The sequence below is a fragment of the Medicago sativa genome, chromosome 5, assembly GCF_051527215.1.
Source record: "Medicago sativa cultivar Bolivia chromosome 5, Bolivia_mono, whole genome shotgun sequence".
NCBI lineage: Eukaryota > Viridiplantae > Streptophyta > Magnoliopsida > Fabales > Fabaceae > Medicago > Medicago sativa.
In genome coordinates this window covers 68871661-68895440 of record NC_140753.1, presented here as the reverse complement: position 1 = coordinate 68895440, position 23780 = coordinate 68871661, and the positions used below count along the sequence as shown (strand labels likewise).

At 33.5% G+C, this 23780-nt stretch overlaps 2 protein-coding genes and 2 pseudogenes across 2 annotated transcripts; 1 reads left to right on the top strand and 3 right to left on the bottom strand.

The window, feature by feature from the left end:
- The first annotated feature begins 1181 nt into the window (after positions 1-1181).
- On the top strand, positions 1182-4716 carry LOC146924386 (protein ACCELERATED CELL DEATH 6-like). The gene is made up of 3 exons (XM_085709420.1): positions 1182-2214; positions 3051-3601; positions 3860-4716. Exons 1-3 carry the CDS (start codon positions 1311-1313, stop codon positions 4562-4564), a joined length of 2160 nt encoding a protein of 719 aa, XP_085565546.1. The 5' UTR covers positions 1182-1310; the 3' UTR covers positions 4565-4716.
- Positions 4717-8648: 3932 nt separating this feature from the next.
- On the bottom strand, positions 8649-10885 carry LOC146924385 (protein LYK5-like; annotated as a pseudogene).
- Positions 10886-13136: 2251 nt separating this feature from the next.
- Positions 13137-17630, bottom strand: LOC146924384 (Calcineurin-like metallo-phosphoesterase superfamily protein). The gene is made up of 9 exons (XM_085709419.1): positions 17410-17630; positions 15679-15906; positions 15447-15568; positions 15123-15183; positions 14796-14936; positions 14554-14661; positions 14181-14409; positions 13834-14085; positions 13137-13451 (listed from the first exon to the last, which is right to left on the bottom strand). Exons 1-9 carry the CDS (start codon positions 17581-17583, stop codon positions 13366-13368), a joined length of 1401 nt encoding a protein of 466 aa, XP_085565545.1. The 5' UTR covers positions 17584-17630; the 3' UTR covers positions 13137-13365.
- A 3691-nt stretch (positions 17631-21321) lies between these two features.
- Positions 21322-23780, bottom strand: part of LOC146924381 (sucrose transport protein SUC2-like) — a 75387-nt pseudogene continuing 72928 nt past the window's right edge.

Here is a 23780-nt window from a genome sequence, read left to right as displayed (position 1 = left end):
GGCGGCGCCACCGTAAACAGCACTCCTCAATCTCACCGGAGCAGTGTGTATGACGAAGTCTTCCGATGCTTCAGAAACAACGAAATCAGAGCAGCGATTCTTCAATTCAGGTTCGAGAACTTGCAATTTCTCATCATCTTCGTGCACAACTAACACAGAATCATCATCATCGACGATGTCGTTGCAAGAAGTAACAAGAACGCAAGAAATCTCACCAATCTTGACGGAAAATCCATCGAATTTTGGTTCGATTGAAGGAGTAGAAACCGGAATGATAGGAGAATCGAAACTACCGAATCGGATGCAATCATGAGAAGCTGAAGGTTCTTGAATTGCAGGAGCAGAATCTGCATCAACAGAATCTTCATCTTCATCAATGTCGGAAGCGGAAGTGGAAGCATCATCATCTTTATCCCTAGGGTATCGCTCTGATACCATGTTAAGAATTGTAGATTCATAGGGATGAAGATCATAGGTGTGAGCAAGATAGCAAGCATAAGAGTACTCATGAGGGAGATACTCAAAGAAACTCATTGTAGAAATGAATAGATTGATAAAAGATATAGAATGAGTACAATAGTGTTCCTATATATAGAGACTAGTTTGAGTAACTAACTCTAACTAACTTCTAACCAAGCTACTAACTCTAGTTTAGTTATCAACTAACTATAGTTGATTACTAACTCTAGTCTAACTACCTTAACTAACTTCACATAACCTCCAATTATTTTAACACAATTATTTTAACACTAACCTTTAAAAATCAAGAAAGGAGAGATATGTAACTTTGATTGTGACCTGGGGAAAGAATTCTTCTTGAATTTTAGCGATTGATTTGCACACGTAAAGAATTATTGTCAATTATTATAATCTTATAAATAGATGCATGCATGTTTCAGTATCTTTGGCAGCTAATAGTACCATAATACTATAATTATTACTACAAGTACAATATCAAGGGATTGCAGATTTGCTGAGGTAGCTTCAGACAATTTTGGTTTACCCTTACTTCTTCTTCATACCGGTGATTCTTCTTCTCCTTACTCTATTTTTAGCATTTCTTTATATGACTATATTTAGAGTGAAAATTATTTTTATACTTGCTTTACAAATTTCTATTTCTCTTATCTCGTATTTCTATTTGTATAACATATAGTTAAACTTATTGATTGTTGATAACTAGGAATCGATTAATTATATTAGAATTTTTCGCAGATAACTATAAAATTATTATTAAATTTCTGGTGTCGTTTTGATAAATTCCTGACTCAAGTTGTACCTGCAGGGATTGATATTTTCCTCTCTTTAATATGGTTTATTTTGCCCAATCACTAAATGACGACATATATCCTGTTGAATCTTCGAACAAAACAAGTATATTTGAAATATTGCAAGATGAAGTCGTCTTATCGAGCGAGGAAACTGATATTGAAATTGAACCATCTGAAGTGACTAAAGTCCTTCCAAGTTGTATTGAGAATGAGAATCAAATTGAATTTCTCAATCAAGTATACAGAGCTGGTTCAAGGAGAAGTTTGTCGTATTCCTCTCTTTTAATAGAAATTAAGACACCTACGAAAAACACCGTGCTACATATAGCGGCTCGGAATGGCAATGATGAGATTGTGAGTCTTGTAATTGAACATGCTCCAAAACTTTTGTTTAAATTTAATGAAAATAAAGAGAGTGTGTTACATATTGCTGCAAGAGGTGGGCACATCTCAATCATTGAAATGCTATTGGCAGCTTATGCTAATTTTGAACGGCGTGATATAAAAACGGCATGGTTAGAATATACTAACAGTTTGGATGGCCCAAAAGACTATGATGAAGAGTCAAATATGGAGGACTTGTTAGAAGAAGACTATGATGAAAAGTCAAATATGGAGGACTTGTTACAATTTGTGAAGATAGAGAATGTTGAAGGAAACACTATGTTTCATGAGGCAATGTTATGTCGTGACAAGAAGAGAATTGGCGGGGATAAGATTTTCAAAGCTTGTGAGCTCTACAAAATCGGGGATTCATCGTCAAAGTGGTGTTATGAAATTGTGTTTGTTAATGTTAACCATGCAAGACAATCAGTACTTTACCTTGCTGTTGATAGCGAGGACAAGGAAGCAGTCAAAGTAATCATGGAAAATTGCCCTAACTATGTTGCTACGCCAAAGGGATTATCGCCAGTTGTAGCAGCTATCATGAAGCGGAATCAAGGTAATATTTATATAGAAATGTTATTTGAACAACTATTTTTTGAGACAATTTATTGAACAATCAAAATATACAAAGAAATGTAAGAATTGACACAAAAACTAAAACAATGAAGAGAGAAAATAAAAATACAATGTGAATATTAGAGAGAAAGTTGTCACAAAATGTTGTTCAAATATCATTTCTCATATTTATATATGCATTTTGCACTATTCAATAGGTGTACTCATCATTCAACTTTTTTTTATTTTTTATTTTTTATAATCATTCAACTATTTATTGTTATTGTTATTGTCAATTTCAACTATTTATATATGCTTTATATTTAATTCTAACATATATCCTTTTATGGTTCCTTTAAGCAACCCTTGAAGAATTGTGTGTAATTTACCCAACAACTAATAAAAATTAGTCATATAAGCAAATTTACAAGTAAAAATTAGTTTTTGTGTTGTGTTGGGTACCACTTACAAATTTACTCATGTGACTAAATTCTAGTAGTTGTTGGGTAAATTACCCACAACTTTTCAAGAATAGCCTATCCCTTATCTTTATATATTCATGTTAGAGATTGAATCTATGATCATGAAACCAAATGATTAATATCAAATGGTTAAATAACTAGTTCTAGTTAGTATAATTAGTTTTGGTTAATAATGATATGTTCGAGGAACCCGAGTTTGAATCGTTAGAAAAATTCTTTGTTAGATTTCACTTACCTTCATGTCGAACTCCAAATTATCAGGGCATCTTATCTTTAGAATAAACATTATATTTGTAAAAAAAAATCATTACATTTTTATATTTGATCTAACTCACAATTATACATGTGTGATTAGAAGTGATAAGGGTCATACTGCAAAAGAAGCCAACCTGGATACATTCAACAGACACATATGGAAGGCTTCCTCTTCATTACGCAGCATCTATAGGTTACCTTGAAGGCGTTGAATTATTACTTGGCATATGTAAATGTTGCACCAATCAAAGGGACAAATATGGCTATTTCTCAATTCATCTAGCATCTCATGGAGGCCACTTGAAAGTAGTAGAGAAGTTGTTAGACTACTGTCCAGATCCCACTGAGATGCTTGACACTTCATTTAAGCGTAATATTCTTCATGTTGCAGCAAAAAATGGAAAACATGGGCTAGTACAATACATACTACTGCAAAGTCGTCGAATTTCTGAACTTGATAAGATGATAAATCAAAAGGATAACAAAGGAGATACTCCTTTGCATCTGGCTGCAAAATCGTGTCATCCCAGAACTGTTTTTTACTTAACATGGGATGAAAGAGTGGATCTTCATCTGGTTAACCAAAACAATCAAACAGCTCTTGAAGTTGTCAATGCAATTTCTCAATTTCGTGATATATCCACAAGAGAGGTAAGTGTAATTGATTTTGACAGGTTTGGACTTTTAGAAGTTTACTATTCAACTCATTTTTAACTAAAATTAATTAACACAAAACAAATTTCGTTGAACTTAAAAGGAGTTTAAGATCAGGACCATTCACCAAGTGTTCTGCAATTGAATGATATAAAATTATTTCGAACAAAAAGTATAGTACATATTTACAATCTTTAGTTTTAGGCCTTTATCTTTTTTCCTTTTATATATGACAAATAGATGCAATGTTTGCAGCTACTTACACGCATTGCACTGAATTCTGCTGGTGCTAAAATGAGGTTTGAAAGATTAGTTCATGATAAATCAAGAAAAAGTGACTCAAACACACTGCAATCGGGAGAAGGTGACTCAAAGTCGAATAAGAATAAAGGACAAAGTGATTCGAAGTCAAATGAGAATAACGAAAATGTCTCCAACAACATTCAACGATATTTCTTTTTGACAGGCTCCAACAAACAATATAGAGACAGGGTAGAGACACTCACATTGGTATCAACCCTTATAATCACTGCTTCAGTATCAGCATGTTTTGCTGTTCCAGGTGAAGCGGATGGAAAAGCAAACAACCTATGTCATGCAATGTTTCAAGCTTTCATTATCTTCATCACAGTATCATTGTTCAGTTCGATTAGTGCTACTATCATACTCTTTTTGGCAAAACTTGGATTAACTGAATTGGTGACTTTCTCTCTCAAAATTGTGATGCCACTTCTTGGAACCGCTCTCGTCTCACTATCTTTGGCTTTCATGGCTGGTCTCTATACTGTTATTAGTGAACTTACTTGGTTGGCCAATCTCTTTATGGTTGTAACTCCAATGTTGGTTGTGATTGTGTTTTTGTTGTACCTGGTCCTATTCCTCCCTTCATCGTCAACGAGAAAATCCATGCGACACATTTCCTACTACCCCTTTCTTTTCCTAGCATGGCTCACAGAGTAAATTGGATCCTCTGTAATGGCTACACATATATTTGATTATGTATTTTAACTAGGTGGGTATTTTATTTCTACATTAAGTTAAATAAATACTACCTAATGTTATATATAATTATACTACTGTTTCTATTTATCTCCATAAATACTGTGTTCAACCTGTGAAGCCCCGATACTTCAAAATGGATGACATATCGTATCCCCTGCGTATCCTGCACCGATACCTGCCCGATACTTCCCGATACGTATCCGGAGAGTATCCAAATATTAAATTTTATTTTTTTAAAAAATAATTATCCGATACTTTCCGATACGTCCCGATACTGACGGATACTTGTGTTTTTTTTTTTTTTTTATATTATTTTGATTTCTTTTCTTTTTTAAAAAAAAATAAGAATAAAAACATTATATTGTACAAGTTAGTTACATGTTAGTGTTAACTTTGATGTGTTCTTTTTTGGATATAGTGCTTCTTTTTTGGATCAATATAGTATATCACTAACAATGTTCATTTTGGATATAGTGTAGCATTGATGTATAGCACTGATGATGCTCTTTTTGGTATATATTGCGTATGTAATTGACTAATGACCACTCTCATAATCGTCAATATTATTTATATTTATGTTAATGTGCTACGAGTCTGGTTTCTTGTGTTTGTTAATATATTTGCATATTAAAAAAATGGTTATAATTATATTGTAAATTTAATTATATAATTTTTTTATTAACGTATCCCAGCCGTATCGTATCTTGATTTTTAAAATTTTCCCGTATCGGCGTATCGGTGCAGTATCATATCCGTATCGTATCTCGTATCCGGGCTTCACAGTGTTCAACACTCTCAAGTCGTTGTATTTTACTTTGTATAGAAAGATTAAATAAACTCTCAAAAAACTCTTATTCAATTGAGGCATGACATTAAAAATCATTAACTGTTTGCTATCAGAAACTTGGATAACAGATATGGACCGTTCAAGCTTATCAGATGGATCCCAATCCAATTTAGAGGATTGAATCTTAGACAGAACCATGAAAACATCAGAAACATTTGTTCTTACATCTTTTGGCAATCTCAGCCATAGAATAGGTAAGATCCAAAGGGTATTCATCCCTCAAATTAGGATCCATGAAACTTCTAAGATTCTCCCTAACATTTTCCCCTCGAAGAACTTGACTCAGTTGAAGACAGAAGAAGCTGATTAGACCACTAGATAGAGCCACCGGTTATCCACCATTAACCTAAGTGTTGCTCTTTCCTCAACAATATGCACTCTAAACCCTCATCAGTATAGCTAACAACTTCAAATGAAATACATGAAAGGTTGGGTAGATCATTAAATGAAGTGTTGAATATTGTGTTTGTAAGTACCATGTTCAATCGTTTATTAACAATTTCTCAATTCCCATTTTCTACTAAAATCATATTTGAAGGTATTCTATAAAGAGAGTGGACTGAGCCTATTTTCAATCAATGAGAAACAAAACAAAACAAAGCATATATATACCCCTAAAGTATCAGTTAAGGGCCAATAATAAAACATGCAATGCAAAACATAATTGGATAGTAAATAGAGAAAAACAATTGAATTCGGGGTAACAAAACAAGAATATACAGAAACACAAGAACCCTGTTACCTGATTTGCAACTTTCCATTCTGTTTTGGAGTGATATAGAATTGCTCTTGTCTTGATTAATCATGCAAGTCCGGGCTCCACAATTTTTCCTTTACATATTTACCAGCACAAAAGTAAAATAAAAGTGAGGATGAAAATATGCAGGGGCAAAGTGAAAACTAGACACATAACATAGTGGAGACATGTATAAAAATACATCTTCTTTTAAACTTCACTTGCTATCTCTTGAAGTAGATCTATGATTTATGAGCCTTGATATGCCTATTTCAGAACAAATATAATAAACTAGTGAAAATGTATCATAGTTATATCTAGATATGCCTATTTCACTTGATATATGTTGATGTAGGGATTTGGTTTTATGAGGCTTAACATATTCCTATATCAGATAATGTGATATTAGAAAAAGGAGTGCATGTAAAACTCATGTGTGAACTACATAAGCTAAAAACTTATTGACCTAACGAAGCAATTCAGCTGAAGTGGTTAATGAACTCCACCAAGAAAGAATTGTTCATGAGAACCTGAGTCTGATTCCTGGGTGGAACAATTATTGGTCCGGCTTTACTTACCTCCTGGCTAAATTCTGGATTACCAGGACTTATCGACCTAGACCCTGTCAATATTAGCAGCTTAGCATAAGCGCTTATTATTATGAAAATCGTTTGTATATAAGCTATTTCTACAACAAACAACAACCAAGTCTTATCCCACTAAGTGCACTCGGCACAATAAACACGTACCGTGGGACTGACGTGAGTAGTTAAACCGAAATAAGTCAATGCTAACAAGCCCATAGTTATACAATTAGCAATGAATTTCATAAGTCTAGGACTTATTGATCATAATTATAAGGTTAAAATACTAATTTAAAAGGATGAAATTAATAATACCAAAACCTATAATTCAAGATTAAAGGTTTTAGTTTGGCTTCATTTTCCAGATTATGATGAAATGAAAGGTTAAAATATTCAGACATTACAACAGTAAGGGTGAAACGAAAGCACAAGAAGAACAAGCAGCTATTCAGGCCAAAAGTAAATCGGTGAATCGAAAATGAGAAAGCATTAAAAAGAAATAGAGCCAGAAAATAATCATTACCATTTTTGTAAGCGGAGAACATGAGGTGAAAATTCGTCAGTGTCTTGAGCGCCGTCACCGTAGGTCGCGTTTGGAGGGAGGAGAGACTGTCAAAAGAAAAATATGGTGGGAAAAAGGAAAAAATATGCTCCCTCCATTTAATTTAACTACAAGATCTTTTACAAAAAAAAAAAATGTTTGCGAGTTGAGTTTTAGATCATTTTGGAGGGATGAGTTTTGGATGACTAAATCTATATTTTAATATAAATTAGATATTTAAAAAAAAAATAACAGTATAACAAATGATCAGTATATAATTCAACCACACTTAATTTGTTTTATTAATCATATGTCCAAACCTAAAATCATAGTGAGCAAACTCAAGACACCAAAGATACTTTCAGCCCTCCTCGTTAGAATTCAATTATGCAGGAACTCCTTTTGTTGCATTTAACAGATTTTTGCATATGCTGAACACTCATGCTCTAGCCACCATGATTTTCATATTTCCAATATTACCTCAAACCGACCAATGCATAGAAAAACTGGCTGAAACTCAGTTAACACTCACAGACTGCATAATTTGCAGCAGTAGCAAACTCGCAGTGCGGCATCAAATCTGTGGTTTCAAGGACCATTCCCTACTCCACATTCCACATTCCTTTCACAAATCAACGAGTATCACAGTAACAGGATACCCATGGCAGCCAACACAGTATCAGAGACACCTCTCCAGCATTCATTCAACACTTCATCAATATGGTAATATGCCAAAGGCTTATAACCGAGTTACTATGCCAAAACCAGATGAAAATTGTAAACATCTCAGTTATACTTCAATCTATATCACAGGAGTTAAAGTAGATTAAATCACAATCTGCAATGACAATTGCCTTTTGGGAAATAACCAGCTTACCCTTCCGCATTCCATAGACGGTCCTTCTTTTGCTAGCGCATCTGCCGATTGATTCGCTGCCCTATTTATATGGACAAACAATACATATATATGACAATAATATATTGCAGGAAATCTGAATTTGTTGCAATTAACAAATGAAACTATCATTTATAAACCACTATGATACTGATTAGATAAACAGCTTAATCAACTACTTATAGCATAAATGCTTGTCATATAAATGCTTATGTATAAACTATTTCTATAACAAAAGATAAAATAAAGTCAAACTATATTCATATAAGTTGCAAGCTGGTTTCATAAGCAATTATGGAGAGATTATAATAAACTTAAAACAACTTATGTACAGGTCATAAGGTTTTTTGATAAGCTCTCCCAAACTATCTCATGAGTATGTATGCTAACAGATAAATTCAAATAAGTCATTCCAAACATTTTAAGGAATACAATAATGTACAAGTTCAAAGTGTGGACTTCTATTTATAATAGCAAAACATTCATCAATGTAAGTGATGTGAATCGTGATACATAAGAGTCCAACATAAAACTCTGCATATAGAAACATTAAATAAACTCTCAAACACTTATCCAATGAAATTAAAAATCATTAACTATCTACTATCAGAAACTTGGCTAACAGATCTGGACCGTTCAAGGTCATCAGATGGATCCCACTCCAATGTAGAGGATTGAATCTTAGACAGAATCATGAAAACCTCAGAAACATTTGGTCTTGAATTAAGATCACGAGCAACACATCTTTTAGCAATCTCAGCCATTGAAAATGCAAGATCCAAAGGATATTCATCTCTCAAATTTGGATCCATGAAACCTCTAAGCTTCTCCCTAACATTGTCTCCTTCAAGAACCTGATTCACAGTTGAAGCTAAAAGCTGATCTCCCAAACCATCACTCTTGTCACCACCAACAACTTCTCTTCCAGAAAGAAGCTCCAAAATCACAACACCAAATGCGAAAACATCCATCTTTGGAGTAATCAAACCATTCTCAATATACTCCGGTGCCATGTAACCTTGAGTCCCTATTACATGTCTTGTTAATTGAAACCCTTCATCCCCTCCTTCATTCTCCATAACTCTTGCCAACCCAAAATCTGAAACTTTACCTCTAAATTTTCCATCTAAAAGAATATTACCACTTTTCAAATTCTTATGAACATGTGGTGGATTAGCATAATTATGAAGGTAATTAAGTGCATCAGCTACATCATGAGCAATCTGAACTCTTTGAAACCAACTCAAACACATCGAATTCGAATAATTCTTATCCTTGTTCTTCTCAGAGTGAAGCCAATCATCAAGAGATTCATTTTCAGCAAACTCATAAACAAGATAAGTATTACCTTTGTAGACACAAAAACCAGACACCTTATAATATTAGCATGATTAATCCTCTTCAAAATGTTAATCTCAGAAGAAACATCGCCTTTAAGAATCTTAACAGCAGCATCATCACCTTTAAAAGAAGCTCTATAAACAGAACCTTTAATCTTATTCTCTTCACTGAAAAAATTCGTTGCATTTTGCAAATCTTCAAACTTGTACACAGTCAATGAATCAACCGCATAACGAATTCCCTCAGAAGAAAGAGACCAAGAAGTAACCTCTGAAACTTTCTTTGTGTCAGAATCTGAGAAAGCTTTAACCACCGCCGGTGGTTGTAGCTTCTGTTGTCGCCGTCGCCGGAAACAGAGGAAAAACAGAGCAACACCCACCAGAAGCAAAACAACAACACCAACCGCTACACCGACGATGACCCATTTCGTGGAAGAGGATGAACCGCTGTCCTCCTCCGCCGGTGGCGGCGGAGGCGGAGACTCCGGCGGTGAAGCTGTTTTGACTATTTTTTGCTGCGGTTCATTTTTGAGTGGTATTAAAAGTGGTGTAAAGTAGAAAATAAACGACGTAGAAGAAAGTTCATTAGCTTCGTTAATGCTTTGTGGATCAACGTTGAAAATTTCAGCAATGGAAGAAACTGATTCACCTTCAGAAACCAAGTACGTTAGAAGATACTTGAAACCTTCATCACTCTGTTTTTTTGTAGGACAAGCACAACGAAGAGGAACAGTTAAGTTGTTACCACGTACAAGGTTTCGTTCATTATAAGGATTCTGAGCTATAAGAGCTTGACACGTGGATAAAGCTTGGTATGTGTTATTAGCAACGGTGAAGTAGGTTTCACCGGTGATTTGTATAGTGTAGGAAGTGTTGTGTTGATAGTAGTTGTTGCTGCTGTTGTTGTTGTTGTTGGAGCATGTGCAGTTTATAGGGACGGTTATGATTGTGTCTGTGGGGAGGGTTTGGACGGTGGAGATGTTGTTGGATTGTGAGATGAGAGATGGGGAAGCGTTGAGGAGGTGTGAAATGGAAGAGGGGGTGTTGAATTGGGGAGTGGATTTGAAGGTGAGATAAGATTGACATGAAGGGATGCTATTGCATATGTTGCCTAAAGTTGAGTTGTATGTGTTTTCACAATCTAGTTGTTTGTTGTTTACGTATTCTTGTTGGGATTGTGTTTTTGGGAGAGTTGTTATGATTGTGATAATTAGTAGTGTTGTTAAGGTTTGCCATGCCATTTTTGATTTGGTTTGGTTCTTTAGTAGCATAGGTAGAGGTTTAAATTGATGAATTTGGTGTTCACTGTGTGAAATTCAAAGAACGCGTATTTCTTAATTTCTTTGGTTGTGTTGTGTGTGTTAAATGGCTTGGACCTAAACATTATTGATGGTAGCGTGTGGGATGAGGTAGTCATGGGAAGGTGAACGAGTCAAACACGCCTTGGTTGCAATGCGAACTTGCAATATGTATATCAACATTGACTTTTAATTAGTTGAAACATTTTGCTGAACAAAATTGTGTAAGCCATAAAATTTAGTCCCCTTTGCATCAAAATCTCAAATAGGTTTTTTATTTTATTTTAAATTATGAATATTCCAAAAATGTTACTCATTTATGTCCATGTAAGAGTATGTTATGGACTAAGTGTTTGTTTGGCACATCGTTTGCAAAACGGAGTTTGATGGAAATCACAGCAAAAACTATGTTAGCGTAGAAGTTAGTATTTAGAGCTTCTAAAAATCACGGCAAAAACGCATTGAGAAACATCCAAATGTGCTTTTTTGTGTTGCAAGCGGGAAACCAAACACACACTAAATAGATAATAAGTGGTTAAATTTATGGACTAAATTTACATTATATAGACTTAATTGATGGTAAGTAGTTAAATGTAAAGACCAGCATGATAGTTTAATGGAGTTATATATCTCTTTGAAATACTCATTATCTCAAAGATCTTTTGACAGTGCTTACAAATTCAAAGATTAATTTGATGATCATATCAGAAGTGATTAAGATTTTTAGGATTTTAAGTATGAGAAAATATTTCTACATATTTATGAGAAATATTTTAAAACCATACTTCAAATCCTAAGTATGATCGATATTTTTAAATATAAATCGTTCACGTTTTAGTCTAAACGTTATCTTTTGTGAACAATATTTAGACTAATTTATATATATTTTTTAAAAACACAATTTATAATTTTATGAATCATTCAATTATTTTCTTAATTTTAGAGATCAATATTTACAACCACTCTATAATTCAATAACCAACACTCTATGATTTATTCTTTCAAAAAAAAAAACACTCTGATTTATTACGTTTTTTATATGTAACTGGGTGATTTAATCCATTCATCATAGCTCTAAATAATTATTCTTCATGATAATAATTTAATTATTGAATTGTTTTAGTTTGACTTTATATGAAACAGAAAAAGAACAGACCCACTCAATTGAGTGGGACGTCTCTCACAAGATATAATTATAAAAGATATTGGTCATGTGATTGTATTAGTGTACCATGTACATTTCCCAACTATTTTTTTTAATTTATCCGTAGAAAAATGAAAGCTACATACGCACATAGAAACATTTCTTTATCCCATTTAAAAAACGCATACCATATCAAAGATGAAAATTTATATTACATAATTCAACTCTCATATCACAATTTCACATTTAAATTCAACTCTCATATCACAATTTCACATTTAAATTAATTGTGTGTCGATACTTCATTTCATTGACCATATGTGGAAAAAGACACCCTGGTTTATACGTCACATGCATATTCCATGCTGCTGACAGTTTGGCCTTTCTGGAAGGTAAGAAGAAATTGAACATTATACTTTTCAATTCTTGTACAGTTGTACTGATTTTAGGTTGACTATATCTGCCATAATCATATTTTTGTTTGCACTGCCACAAAATTAAAATAAAATATTTATATAGACAAAAATCAAATATCAAAGTAACAAAACCATTTATTTTGGTGGGAAAATTTTGTATATATATATTTAATTTAAAACATTACAAAAATAGCAGAAGCAATTCAGGAAGAATAAAATAAAGTTACACTTCCTCTAATCCACTAATAATAACAACATAAAAAAAAGACATCAAGGAAGGGGGTATCTAATCTAATTTCTCTTATCATATGCATTAAATCTTAGTACAAACGAAATTTCTGTGATGATTTGTTTTGATTGGAGGGGCCATTCCATACTTCTAAGTTCTGATTGGAATTTTGATGCACAATCACTTCAGTTATAGGTTTTGATAACACTAATGCATCAATCCTTGTTATAGCAATAAGCTAGTACTAATTACTTTTCTTTTCTTTTTTAATGTCAAAGACCACACTAATTTGGTTATTCAAATTCAATACTTTTAATTAATCAATCAACACAATCTTTTTACTCAAAATGAAAAAATTAATCAAATGAACCAGCAGCAAAAGCTACTGGATTCCGTAACATAGCAGTTTAGAGGCTGATATGCCAATTACATTCCATGAATCGTATCAAACACCTCAAGCATTATATAGAACTACCAAACAAAATGGAAAGAAAAAATAAACTTCAAAGTGTGTGTTTGGTTTTGCATTAGGGCAGTATTAAACAGTTGCTACAAAATTCAAATAAAAAACCGAACACACTAAATGTACATACCAGTGAAAACAGTAGAAGAATACTCTATATATCTTATTGACCTATAAATTATAATCACTAATAAGCTAAAATCTACAAAGGAGAAGAGATTACACATGCTCCTTTTTGTTAATTGTGGAGTATTTATCTAGGTATGTTATTCGCGCTTTCTTTTGCATCCTCCAAGTTGACAAATTGAGAAACAAGCACATGCTAGCACTAGGAATATTACAAGAAGCAACGCTGCAGCAATAAAAGGAAAGAAATAACTAAAATATCTCGTGAAACCACCCTCTAAAACCAAAATTAGGTAATCAATAGAAAGTGTTCATGTTCAATCATTTAAGCAAGTAAGCATGGATAAATTTAATTACAAATCACATCCAACTATGAAAATAATCACTAAATCATCATGCCGAGTCAATTTTTCATGTGCGCACATAGACACACATACATTCACACGCAAGAAAATAACCATGTTATACAATGAGTATACAGAGCTCATCCAACTTAGATTAACTGATATTTAGACCATAGTTTGATTTACTGATATCTTTATAAGCTACCATGAAAACTTCTTTCTCAAAAAACAAAGTCTAGCAAATAGAATTTAGAAGTGACATACCGACTATGGTGAAAGAAAATAAGATCACGAGGCGATGTCTTTTAATCCATGGAAGACTGACTTCAAGAGTGCAATGCCTTTGATTATCTCCTACTTTTACTCTGTCACGAGTCTCTGAATTTGATGGATGTAATTCAGGTAACGAAATATTGACCCCTGTAACAGCAACTCCGTTTTTGTCTCGGACATTGAATTTCAAACTCACCGGGTGGGAGTCCCAGTCAATTTCAATGGTTCCAAAGTTTGGCAGGCCTAACAAAATCCCACATTTGAAACATCAAAACATGGGAATTGGAAACCTATGTGAGTACTCTTATCTTTCACAAAAATGAGGAGGTAAAGTTTACCATATACACAAGATTTGTATTTGCAATTTGGCCCCTTAACTCTCATTGTAGACGGTGTTAACCATGCGACAAATCTCACTAGCGGACGTAAGAAATGTGGAAGAACCTCTTCAACTGATTGAGTAAGCCCACTTGAGGTTATATCAAATAGTGGATAGTCCGAAGCACAGTCATATCTTGTAATTTCGCCAAAGTGAACATCTCCGCTTATAAAAAGTACTCCACCCCTCTGTAAAAAACGGACTAACAAGATGTGAAATAAATATTGATTCACAACATTATGTAAATAATATTTATGTGGTTCGCTATAATAACAAAGGCTACAATATAGAAAACTAAAGTAAAAAATGAATGCACTGCAAGTTATTATTACCTTACTGTCTGCTATTAATTTGAAAAGACGATCTCTCTCCTTTGGAAAACGACCCCATGATTCCATAGCAAATAACGGTTGGAGATTTGCTGATAGATTTGATATAACCTGAAATACATAAAAGTAGCCAAAAGGCATAAAGCTTAAATAGATGCAGATGCCATAGTATAAATTATGTTTAGATAAAGTTTACAAACTGATTAATCTCAGTGATTATAACAATTGATAACTAATTATCATACCTGAATAGAAGATCCAATTACGGTAATGGCTGTTGGTGGACCCTTTAACTCTTTCTCTAACCATGACCATTGTGAATTCCCCAAAATGGTTCCATCACTGCCTATAGGATCTCTGTGGTATCTGGTATCTAAGAGTACAACCTAAGTAGGTTTCCTCAATCCACAATAAAATCTGATATTAGTACAATACAAGATAACAAAGTGAAAAGTTACAACATTTTGAGATGATGTAGGGGCTATTACCCTACCAAAACACAATAATCAACCACGACAAGATTTTATGAATAGAATACGGAATGAACAAAATAGTCTTTACTTCGTCAATACCTTGACATCTTTGCCCATGGGACCATATGTATACGAGGCATAGACACCATCTTGTTTCCGCCTAAAATAAGAAGCTACATTAAGTACTAAATCTACATTTGCTGCCTGTTAAAATCTATTAATGGATGCATATATCAAATAGACATGTAGAAGTAGAACTGTCTTCATGTAATACCACATGCACCGTTACATTGTAAAACTCCCTCAGGATCAAGAAAAAGATCTGATATATACTCATTAATCGTTTCGAATAGAATGCAAGTCAAATAAACCAAAAATGTAATATACATATATAATGCAGCAGAGGGAATTATCCATATCCACCTTGGGCTATCATGAGGTTCATCCAAGAAGTCAAGAAGTAACTTTTGGTTGGTTTTTTTTCCATCAAATTCTTTTCCTGCATCGTTTAATCCATAGTCATGATCATCCCATGTACCAATAACCTATTAACATTAAAATTTAAAAGTTAAGCTAAAGAAGATGCATAAAGAAAGTCACTATTTTAGTAAACCAAACCATAAATATTTGAACTATAAAAGCTTAGAATGGACACCTCAGCACTCTCTTTAACCCGAGCATAGCCAGGATTAGACTTAGCCTTCTGGTATTTAGCCTCCATTTCCTGCTCAGAGGCAGGAAGAAATCGTGGAACATTCTTCCATGGCCCAATAGTCCTTTCCCGTCCAAATATTTTAAAAGGGCGTTTGTTGTCTCCATATATGTTATCTCCTAGCAATATAAATACTTGTGGATTGAAGTCTACTACTGCATCCCATATGGGCTGGAAAAGATAAACAAGACAAAGCACAACATACACATATATCAACAAGCTAACATGAAAAGGTCAAATACACCACATAATTTTAGAAATTAAAAGGCTACAGCAGTATTAACAATCGCAGATCATGAAAAGTAGTGGTTTTTCAAATTCTACAACACAAAAGTGCTACAACATTTTTTTTAAACTCGGTTTCCGGCTCAATGACCGACCAATCCGGAGGACCAATCCCACCGTCCACTAGCGAGGGGCCATATTGAAGCTAGAGCAAAGCTCCGTATAGACTGGTCCAACACAGGAATTGTTAGCACAAGGAAGATTCGAACTTGAGACCTATTGAGGAGCACACATAGAGGTCCCAAGCCTACACCACCAGTCTATAGCTTTGTTATAACTGCTATTTGATAACTTTTCGTACTAAATAGCGTACCGCGGAACAATAGCAATTTGTTCAAGTTCTGCTACGATGTGGTGCTATAACGCCAAGATAGCTGCTATTAAACAACAGTTATATAGTAACTAATATCGAGCTTATGTTGGTGAGGAAGTTGTTAAGTGTAAAGCAGCAAAACAAGAATCCAATGTAACAGTGCAAGCTCAAAATACTAGTTGATCTTGAATTTAGTTGATTAAGAAATACTATAAACAGCAGAGAGATACTGCACAAGAACGTCCTAGACCATACAGTTAAATTTACTAACAACTACTTAATGTAAACTATACTACCGTCTGATTTTGCTTCAACATGAACAATTTTATGTGCTATAAGTATGTATTGTGTCACACATTAAGAATTTCAGTTATTTTCCAAATAACTCTGGTCACATTTTTAGTTGGGATATAACAGTTTCACACACATCTCACCTTTAAGTAATGTCACTACTCACTATAGCTATAGTATAGAGAGACAAAATTTAATCTAATTGCTACTGTTCCGGAGGGCCGACCTGAGGGTAAGGCCACTAAAACCCTCGCTTTAGACCTAACATTAAAAATTATTTTTCATTAAAATTATCTAAATAAAAAGGCCTACGTGCAGACAAAAAAAAGGCATCGTTTATCAAAATTTGCTTTAGGCCTCACTTCTTTTTGATGATTATTGGGCCGGCCCTGCTGTTTCGCGATACACTAACAGCTACGCTATAGTTTTGCACAGCCGAATTTGAACAAACAAATATTTTCTGCAATTCTCAATTATCAACACTCATCTCACTCTTTTAAAATGAATTACATACTATTTAAGATCTTCAATTCAACTATAATTCTTAAAAAAGAAGGAAGAACAAGTTCTATAATTCAAGCAAAATAATAAACAGAAACAGTGGTTGGTTTATTGCATGTTAAATAAAAATCAAATTAAAAATAATAAAAGGACGTAAAAAACACATTTACTTAAAAGTACGAGAATTGAGACATCATGGTTGAAACAAAGAAAGAGAATTGAGACATGATGGTTGAGACAGAGAAAGGACAAAACAGAAGAGAATGAAAGTACAAAATTGAAACCTGAGGAGCACTTTGGTTGGAACATGATCCAAAGGCAATTCTAGAAACAAGATGTTCACGGTTTTTGTGAGTGTCGGAAGCAGCGTTTATGGTGGTTGTTGCAACGGTAACTGTTCCGATAAAAACGAGGAAACACCGCCATAGCCATCGCCGTGGACATTGATCGACACCCATTTGCCCAAAAGTAATGAATGCTTTGTGTACAATTCTTTTTGGGAGATCAGAAAAAACGGACCTTCTTCTTTTCTCTAGGAAAATAAATTTTTTAGACCTTTTTTAATAATAGTCCTTAATAAGCATTAAATCTTTTTATGCAGTACACAAATTTCTTTAATAGAATTTACTAATCAATTATCAATAACTTTATATCATTATATTTCAATTTTTTAATATTAAAAAAATGTAGGTCCCACTTAAGATTGTGGTCTTAAGTTTTTTTGAACAGACAAAAATGAATTATATTAACATCAACACCGTATTGTTGCAGCACAAGGTGTGCCAAAACAATCATGGGAAAGAACACAGTCAAGTTACAGATACATAACAATCAATCAATCCCCAAACATACGAGCGGGTTTGACCACCAATTATGAGTACCGAAACTAAAGACAACATTATTAGCTTTCAACAACCATAAACAATATGATTTTACTTTATCTAACATATGCAGTAAAGAGCTATGGTTATTCCTAAACAATCTGTGATCTTAAGTGAAATAGTCGGTCTTATAAGACCTCGAAAAAGTTTATCTCCAACGAGGTACCTAAGACCATCCCCAATGGTGATGTCTTCACCATTTATGACTTAGTACCTAATAGGTACCCTTATTGGGGAAATTTTTTTTGGGTCTCTTAAGACCCAGGGTCTCACTTAAGACCTCAATTATTAAGTGGACCCTACACAATTTTTTAATAAAATAATCATTATTGGGTTGTTTTTGTTGAAATGTAAATAATAAAGAGTTATTGGTGGAACCCATTTAGACATTTTGTTAGAGAGTCTCTATTGGAGTGGTTGAGCACATATTAAGTATTATTATTAAAAAATTATAAAAAAAGTGATGTGTCCATATGGGGCATGTTGTCTCCATTGTAGATGCTATAAGAGCATCCATAATGGAAACACCTATTTTTCGTACTTAAATGGATCTCACGTGTACACGTCCCTCATTTATAATTTTTTAATAGTAGTACCTAATAAGTACTCAATTCCTCAAACCCAGCATCTCAAACAAATTTCTTAAATGGGATCCACTAATCAACTATCAATAATTTTATATTGACAGTTGCTTTTTTGACATTCAAAATGTCCTAGGAACACAAGTAAAAGACCAAAAAACCCAGTGTAGTTAACTGCCGCTGGATTTCTAGTTATAACCCAACGGTAGTTAACTACCGCTGGGGGTATTTTAGTAATTTACTTGTGTTATACAGAACTTCTAAATGTCAGAAAAGCAATTCTCATTTATATTACTACATTTCAATTTTTTAATATTAAAAAGTGTGGGTCCCACTTAAGATTGAGGTCTTAAAGACACCGAAAAAGTTTTCCCCCAATAGAGGATACCTAATAGGTATCGGGTCTTAAACGTTTAAACCCTTCCACCGGAGATGGTCTAATAGATATCAGATCTTAAATGTTTAAGACCCTCCCATTAACGATGGTCTAAGAGATGTATAGATACAAGGGACCAATATGAAAGATTGAGAAATTAGGAGACTAAAATGAAAATAAAAAATTAATTAAAGGACCAAACGTCAAATTTAGCCTTAGATTCTCGTCTTTAAATGATTTTCTAAGGAGTGTGGTGTCAACTTGACCTAATGAAAAACCATTTTCTAAAATAAAGTTATTGAGAGTTATTATATTTTGCATCCGAATTGGACACCGGCTGCGATGTAAGCAACTTGATTGTGTTGTGCATATGAGCAAGCTATACCACGATTTTGCAGATGATATGATGATGAAGGGCAGTGCCAGTGATGATATTGGTTCAGAATTCCACATTTTGCAGGTTGGATATATAAGTTTCATTATTTTTTTTAGGCTTAAATATGATAATCGTCCCTGTAATTTGGTCCAATTTTGATTTTCGTCCCTGTAAAAAAAAAAATTTGAAATACATCCCTGCAAAAAAAAAAAATTGTTTGAAAATGGTCCTGGCCCCACTATTCAGCTGATTTGGCATGGTTTTGGCCACGTGGCAGTTGTTGACTGTGCAACTTTTGCCACGTGGCGCTGTAGTGGTGTGCCACATAATATTAAATTTTAAAAACTATTTTTAAAATTCTGATTTTTTTTTAAAATTGAAAATTATGAAAACAAATTTAAAAAATTTTAAAAACAATATAAAAATTCTGAAAATAAATTTTAAAATATTAAAATAATTTTGTGAATTGTTTTTTGTATAATTTTCAAAATAAAATTAATTTTTTTGAATATTATATATTCTAAAAAAAATGATTTTTTTTAAATTAAAATTTTCTTAAAAGAACAAAAAATTAGAATTTTTTTAAATTTATAATTTATTTTCAAAAATTATAAATTTATAACTTTGAAAATATAATTGTCATTATTTTTGAAAAAAATTTAATATATAATTTTCAAATTAAAAAATTCTATATTTCGAAAATTTAATTTTCACATTTTTGTCAAAATTTTTAATTTTAATAGTTTTTTGTTAAAAAATTAAGTTTTCGAAAATTTTTATTTTCAAAGTTTTTTTTCGGAAAAGTATTTTCAGATTTTTTCGGAAATTTTTTATGATTGTTAAATTTTAAAAAATAATTTTCAAACAAAAAAAGTTGCACAGTCAGCAACTGCCGCGTGAGCGAATAAGATGCCAAGTCAGACATGAAGTGGGGCCAGGAACCTTTTTCAAACAAAAAAAAATTTGCAGGGATGTATTTTAATTTTTTTTTTACAGGGACGAAAATCAAACCGGACCAAATTACAGGGATGATTATCATATTTAAACCTTTTTTTTTATTATCAATGCTTACTTTCTTACTTGCAAGTTATTTGGTGGTTTAAAAAATGCTTGAAAAATGGTTTAGAAAATTAATGAATTTTTAGTTGAAACGGAATAATTATTTTGTTATATCTGCAAGGATTTTTTTTTTAAATTTGTTTAAATAAAAATAAATATTGGGTTTTGTTTTTGGAATGTTTCTAGCTTCAATTTAGAGTAAATTTTTTGTTTTTGTTTTTCTGTGTTGTGTTTAGATTTTCTTGTTTGTGTTTTGGGGTCACTTAATAGTGGTCGAGTTAGTATAGTTTGTATGGATATATGTGGTAAATAGGAATTGCAAGACAACAATTATAAAGTATGTTTTTAAAATTAAAGTAGTGTGTGCGCGAGCGTACGTATGCGAGTATGAGTGGGTGGGTGGGCGAGTGCGTGTGTTGCCCTCACTACTTAAGACTTTTGGGTCTGACCTGCTGCCAACCAAAAAAACACATAATTATTAGTCTCTACTAACTAGTTGATACATACTCCCTTAAAATGAGTGAAAATCTTCTCCATTTATGTTCTTCTCCATTTCTTCCTTTTGTAGAGATATAGACACACAAAATTGAAAAAAAATATAAAGTAATTAATGATAGTTGGACCCACTTAATGATAGGATTCACTAGCTTATATCACTCACTATAAACAAGTTTTAAGCCAAGGAAAACTGCTTCTTTTGTGGGAAAAGTTGTTCAGCTTCTTGCATCAAAAGTTATAACCCTGCCATTAAGAGATCAAGTTTGCAGGCCTTTGGTAGTGACAGAAACTTGTATCGTTAGAAAATAGTTATTTTAGTATTCCTGTCAAAATAAAATATAAGTAAAAACATTAAAATCAAATAAAAAATCAAATATATTTGACATATTTTGAGGGGAGACTTTTTACTTTCTTCTTAATTTTTTTTTATTATGTACTATCATTTTGGAAAATAAAATTATCAAGTTAACTGTTTTTTATTATCTTGCCCGCCCCTGATGCACCGAAGTAAATGGATGCCAAAGCAAATTTGACACTGAAATTATAGATAGATGCTCATAAAAGTTTATTAATTAATATTAAAAATTTAAAATATTAACAAATAGTTATAAAATATTATAATTTTTTTATAATATTTCTAAATTTCTTTTGTTATTCTAAAAAAACTTTTACAGCTAGTGGGACTCCGAGGATGGCGAAGAAAAGGAGTGCCGCCACTTTAACACCGTTAGAGGGATTTCTGAGGCTGAAGTCGTGGTGGCGTTCATGCTCCGCCACCTTGGTGATAACTGATAAGGAGCGTCAGGTTGAGGCCAACATCAATAAGAACGTTGACAACTCCCCGCAGCCTCTTGGCACCTCCAATAGAACGCCTTAACGGCTCCACGACCAAAGACATCAATGCAAGCACGACGACGTTCACCATCAGTCCCAACGCCCCTGCTCTGACTCCAGCTATATGCAACTTTTCTTCCATGTTCCCACCTTAGACTTCCTGTCCCATCCAATCTGTGTCAAATAAGAAGAAAAAGATCCAGGCAACCCAATTTATCGTTGTGACTATCATCAGCTTCCTTATTGAATTTGATAGTTTATGAAACACACCAACCAACTCACCAAAGAAAGAGACCGGTGAGTCTGGTTGTGGTTCAGATGGTATGGATCCTCTACATATAGTAGCACAAATGTAGAAAGCACGATGAGAAGCAATGTTGAGAAGAAAAAGCTGGTCTTGAGGTTGGCGCGAAAAGAGGCGCCACATGATTCTGTTTCAGTGAACGACAAGGTTTTATACAAGCTTTTGGATGAGCCTACATAATATCCTATGACGTTGCCAACCTCCATGAAGAACGAGAAAAAATTGTTGCCTATTCTCACTCGGCGCTGATCGCCGACGATGAATGCCTGGCATAGCCCTTGTAGTAGGTTGTTGGCCACATCCAATATTGAGAAACCGAGGACAAAGATAACAACCGTGTGAGGCTTTGTTTTCTTGTCCAAATCGTCACCAAGTGTGTGACCGAGATCTGTAGCGTAGCCGATGAGTAGGGCCACCATGGCGACTGCAATGATGCCATACACAATGAATGGGCGATGACAGCCGAATCTAGAATGGCTACGGTCGCTATAGTAGCCCACTGGTGGTTGGACTACCAAGCCTGAAACTGGGCCACAAAGCCAATTATTTGCGGCCCACTTGTGTGGGACGCCGAGTAGGACCGTCACTTATGAGTAGTGATTATGGGGTTGTTTATGAATAGTTGTCTATGGGTTGATGGTTGTGGAAAAATAGTGATGAGATTACGGTGTTGATAGTTGTTGTTATTTTTTGTTTTTTTGTTTTTGTATAAATGATGAAGATCTGATGAGGAAGATGAAGAAGAAAAATTAGCTCTTGTTTGTTTACTGTAAGAAACAATAGACCTTCATAATCAAACGATCCTATTTCCTAAAAAAAAGATCAAAGAGTTGAAATTGAAAAAATTAACAAGGTCTATGATGGGTTATCTACAATGTTGGTCCATACATATTTGAGTTTAAAACTTAACAGATGTGAATTTTTTTGACAAACGAAGATGAACTTGAGGGATCAAAACGTGAGTTTTATTAGTTATGAGACCAAAATGAAAACTGAAAATTAATTAGGGGACCAATGGACCAAATAAGTCCATTCTTAATATGCGTGTAGTTGGTTATTTTTACTTATATGAATTGAAACCAAATGATTTATTAAATATATTACACAATACCTCGAGTTATATACACCCTGAGAACAATATTTTTTAAAATGAAAAAGATGTATTTGTTATGAAACTAAGGAAATAAAAACAAGAAAAGAGAAGGAGAGGAAGAGAGAGAATTAAGAGAGAAAAATATTCTATTATTATCTTGTGATCTACTATTAAGTTACATATGAGATCTATTTATAGAGAAATACAATGACTTGGTGAACAAACACGAATGGCTTAATAAACTAATAGTATAACTCAATAACCCAATTGTTATATGGGCATATCCACTTATAATATTCGCAACACTCCCCTTTGGATGTCCATCAAGGATATGTCTCATTCAGTAGGTACAATTATAAAGTATGTTTTCAAAATTAAAGTAGTGTGTGTAAGCGCGTGTGCATGCGAGTATGGGTGGGCGGGCGGGCGCGTGCATGTGTTGCCCTCACTACTCAAAAATTTTGGGTCAGTCCTGCTGCCAAACAAAAAACACATAATTATTAGTCTCAACTAACTAGTTAGTATACCACAAAATATTTTCAGCAAATGAAAAATATTACAAAATGTAACAACCAAAAAAAGAACTATGATTAAATGACAAAGTTTAATGGAAAAAGACTTCAAGACTTCAATGATTTGATTTTAACTCTTCG

Coding starts and splice junctions, on each gene's coding strand:
- LOC146924386 (XM_085709420.1), top strand. CDS start 1,311: ATGGTTTATTTTGCCCAATCACTAAATGACGACATATATCCTGTTGAA. Junction 2,215..3,050: donor TATCATGAAGCGGAATCAAG/GTAATATTTATA, acceptor ATGTGTGATTAG/AAGTGATAAGGGTCATACTG. Junction 3,602..3,859: donor GTGATATATCCACAAGAGAG/GTAAGTGTAATT, acceptor CAATGTTTGCAG/CTACTTACACGCATTGCACT.
- LOC146924384 (XM_085709419.1), bottom strand. CDS start 17,583: ATGGGTGTCGATCAATGTCCACGGCGATGGCTATGGCGGTGTTTCCTC. Junction 15,907..17,409: donor CCAACCAAAGTGCTCCTCAG/GTTTCAATTTTG, acceptor TATCTTTTCCAG/CCCATATGGGATGCAGTAGT. Junction 13,452..13,833: donor ATTTTCTTTCACCATAGTCG/GTATGTCACTTC, acceptor TTATTGCTGCAG/CGTTGCTTCTTGTAATATTC.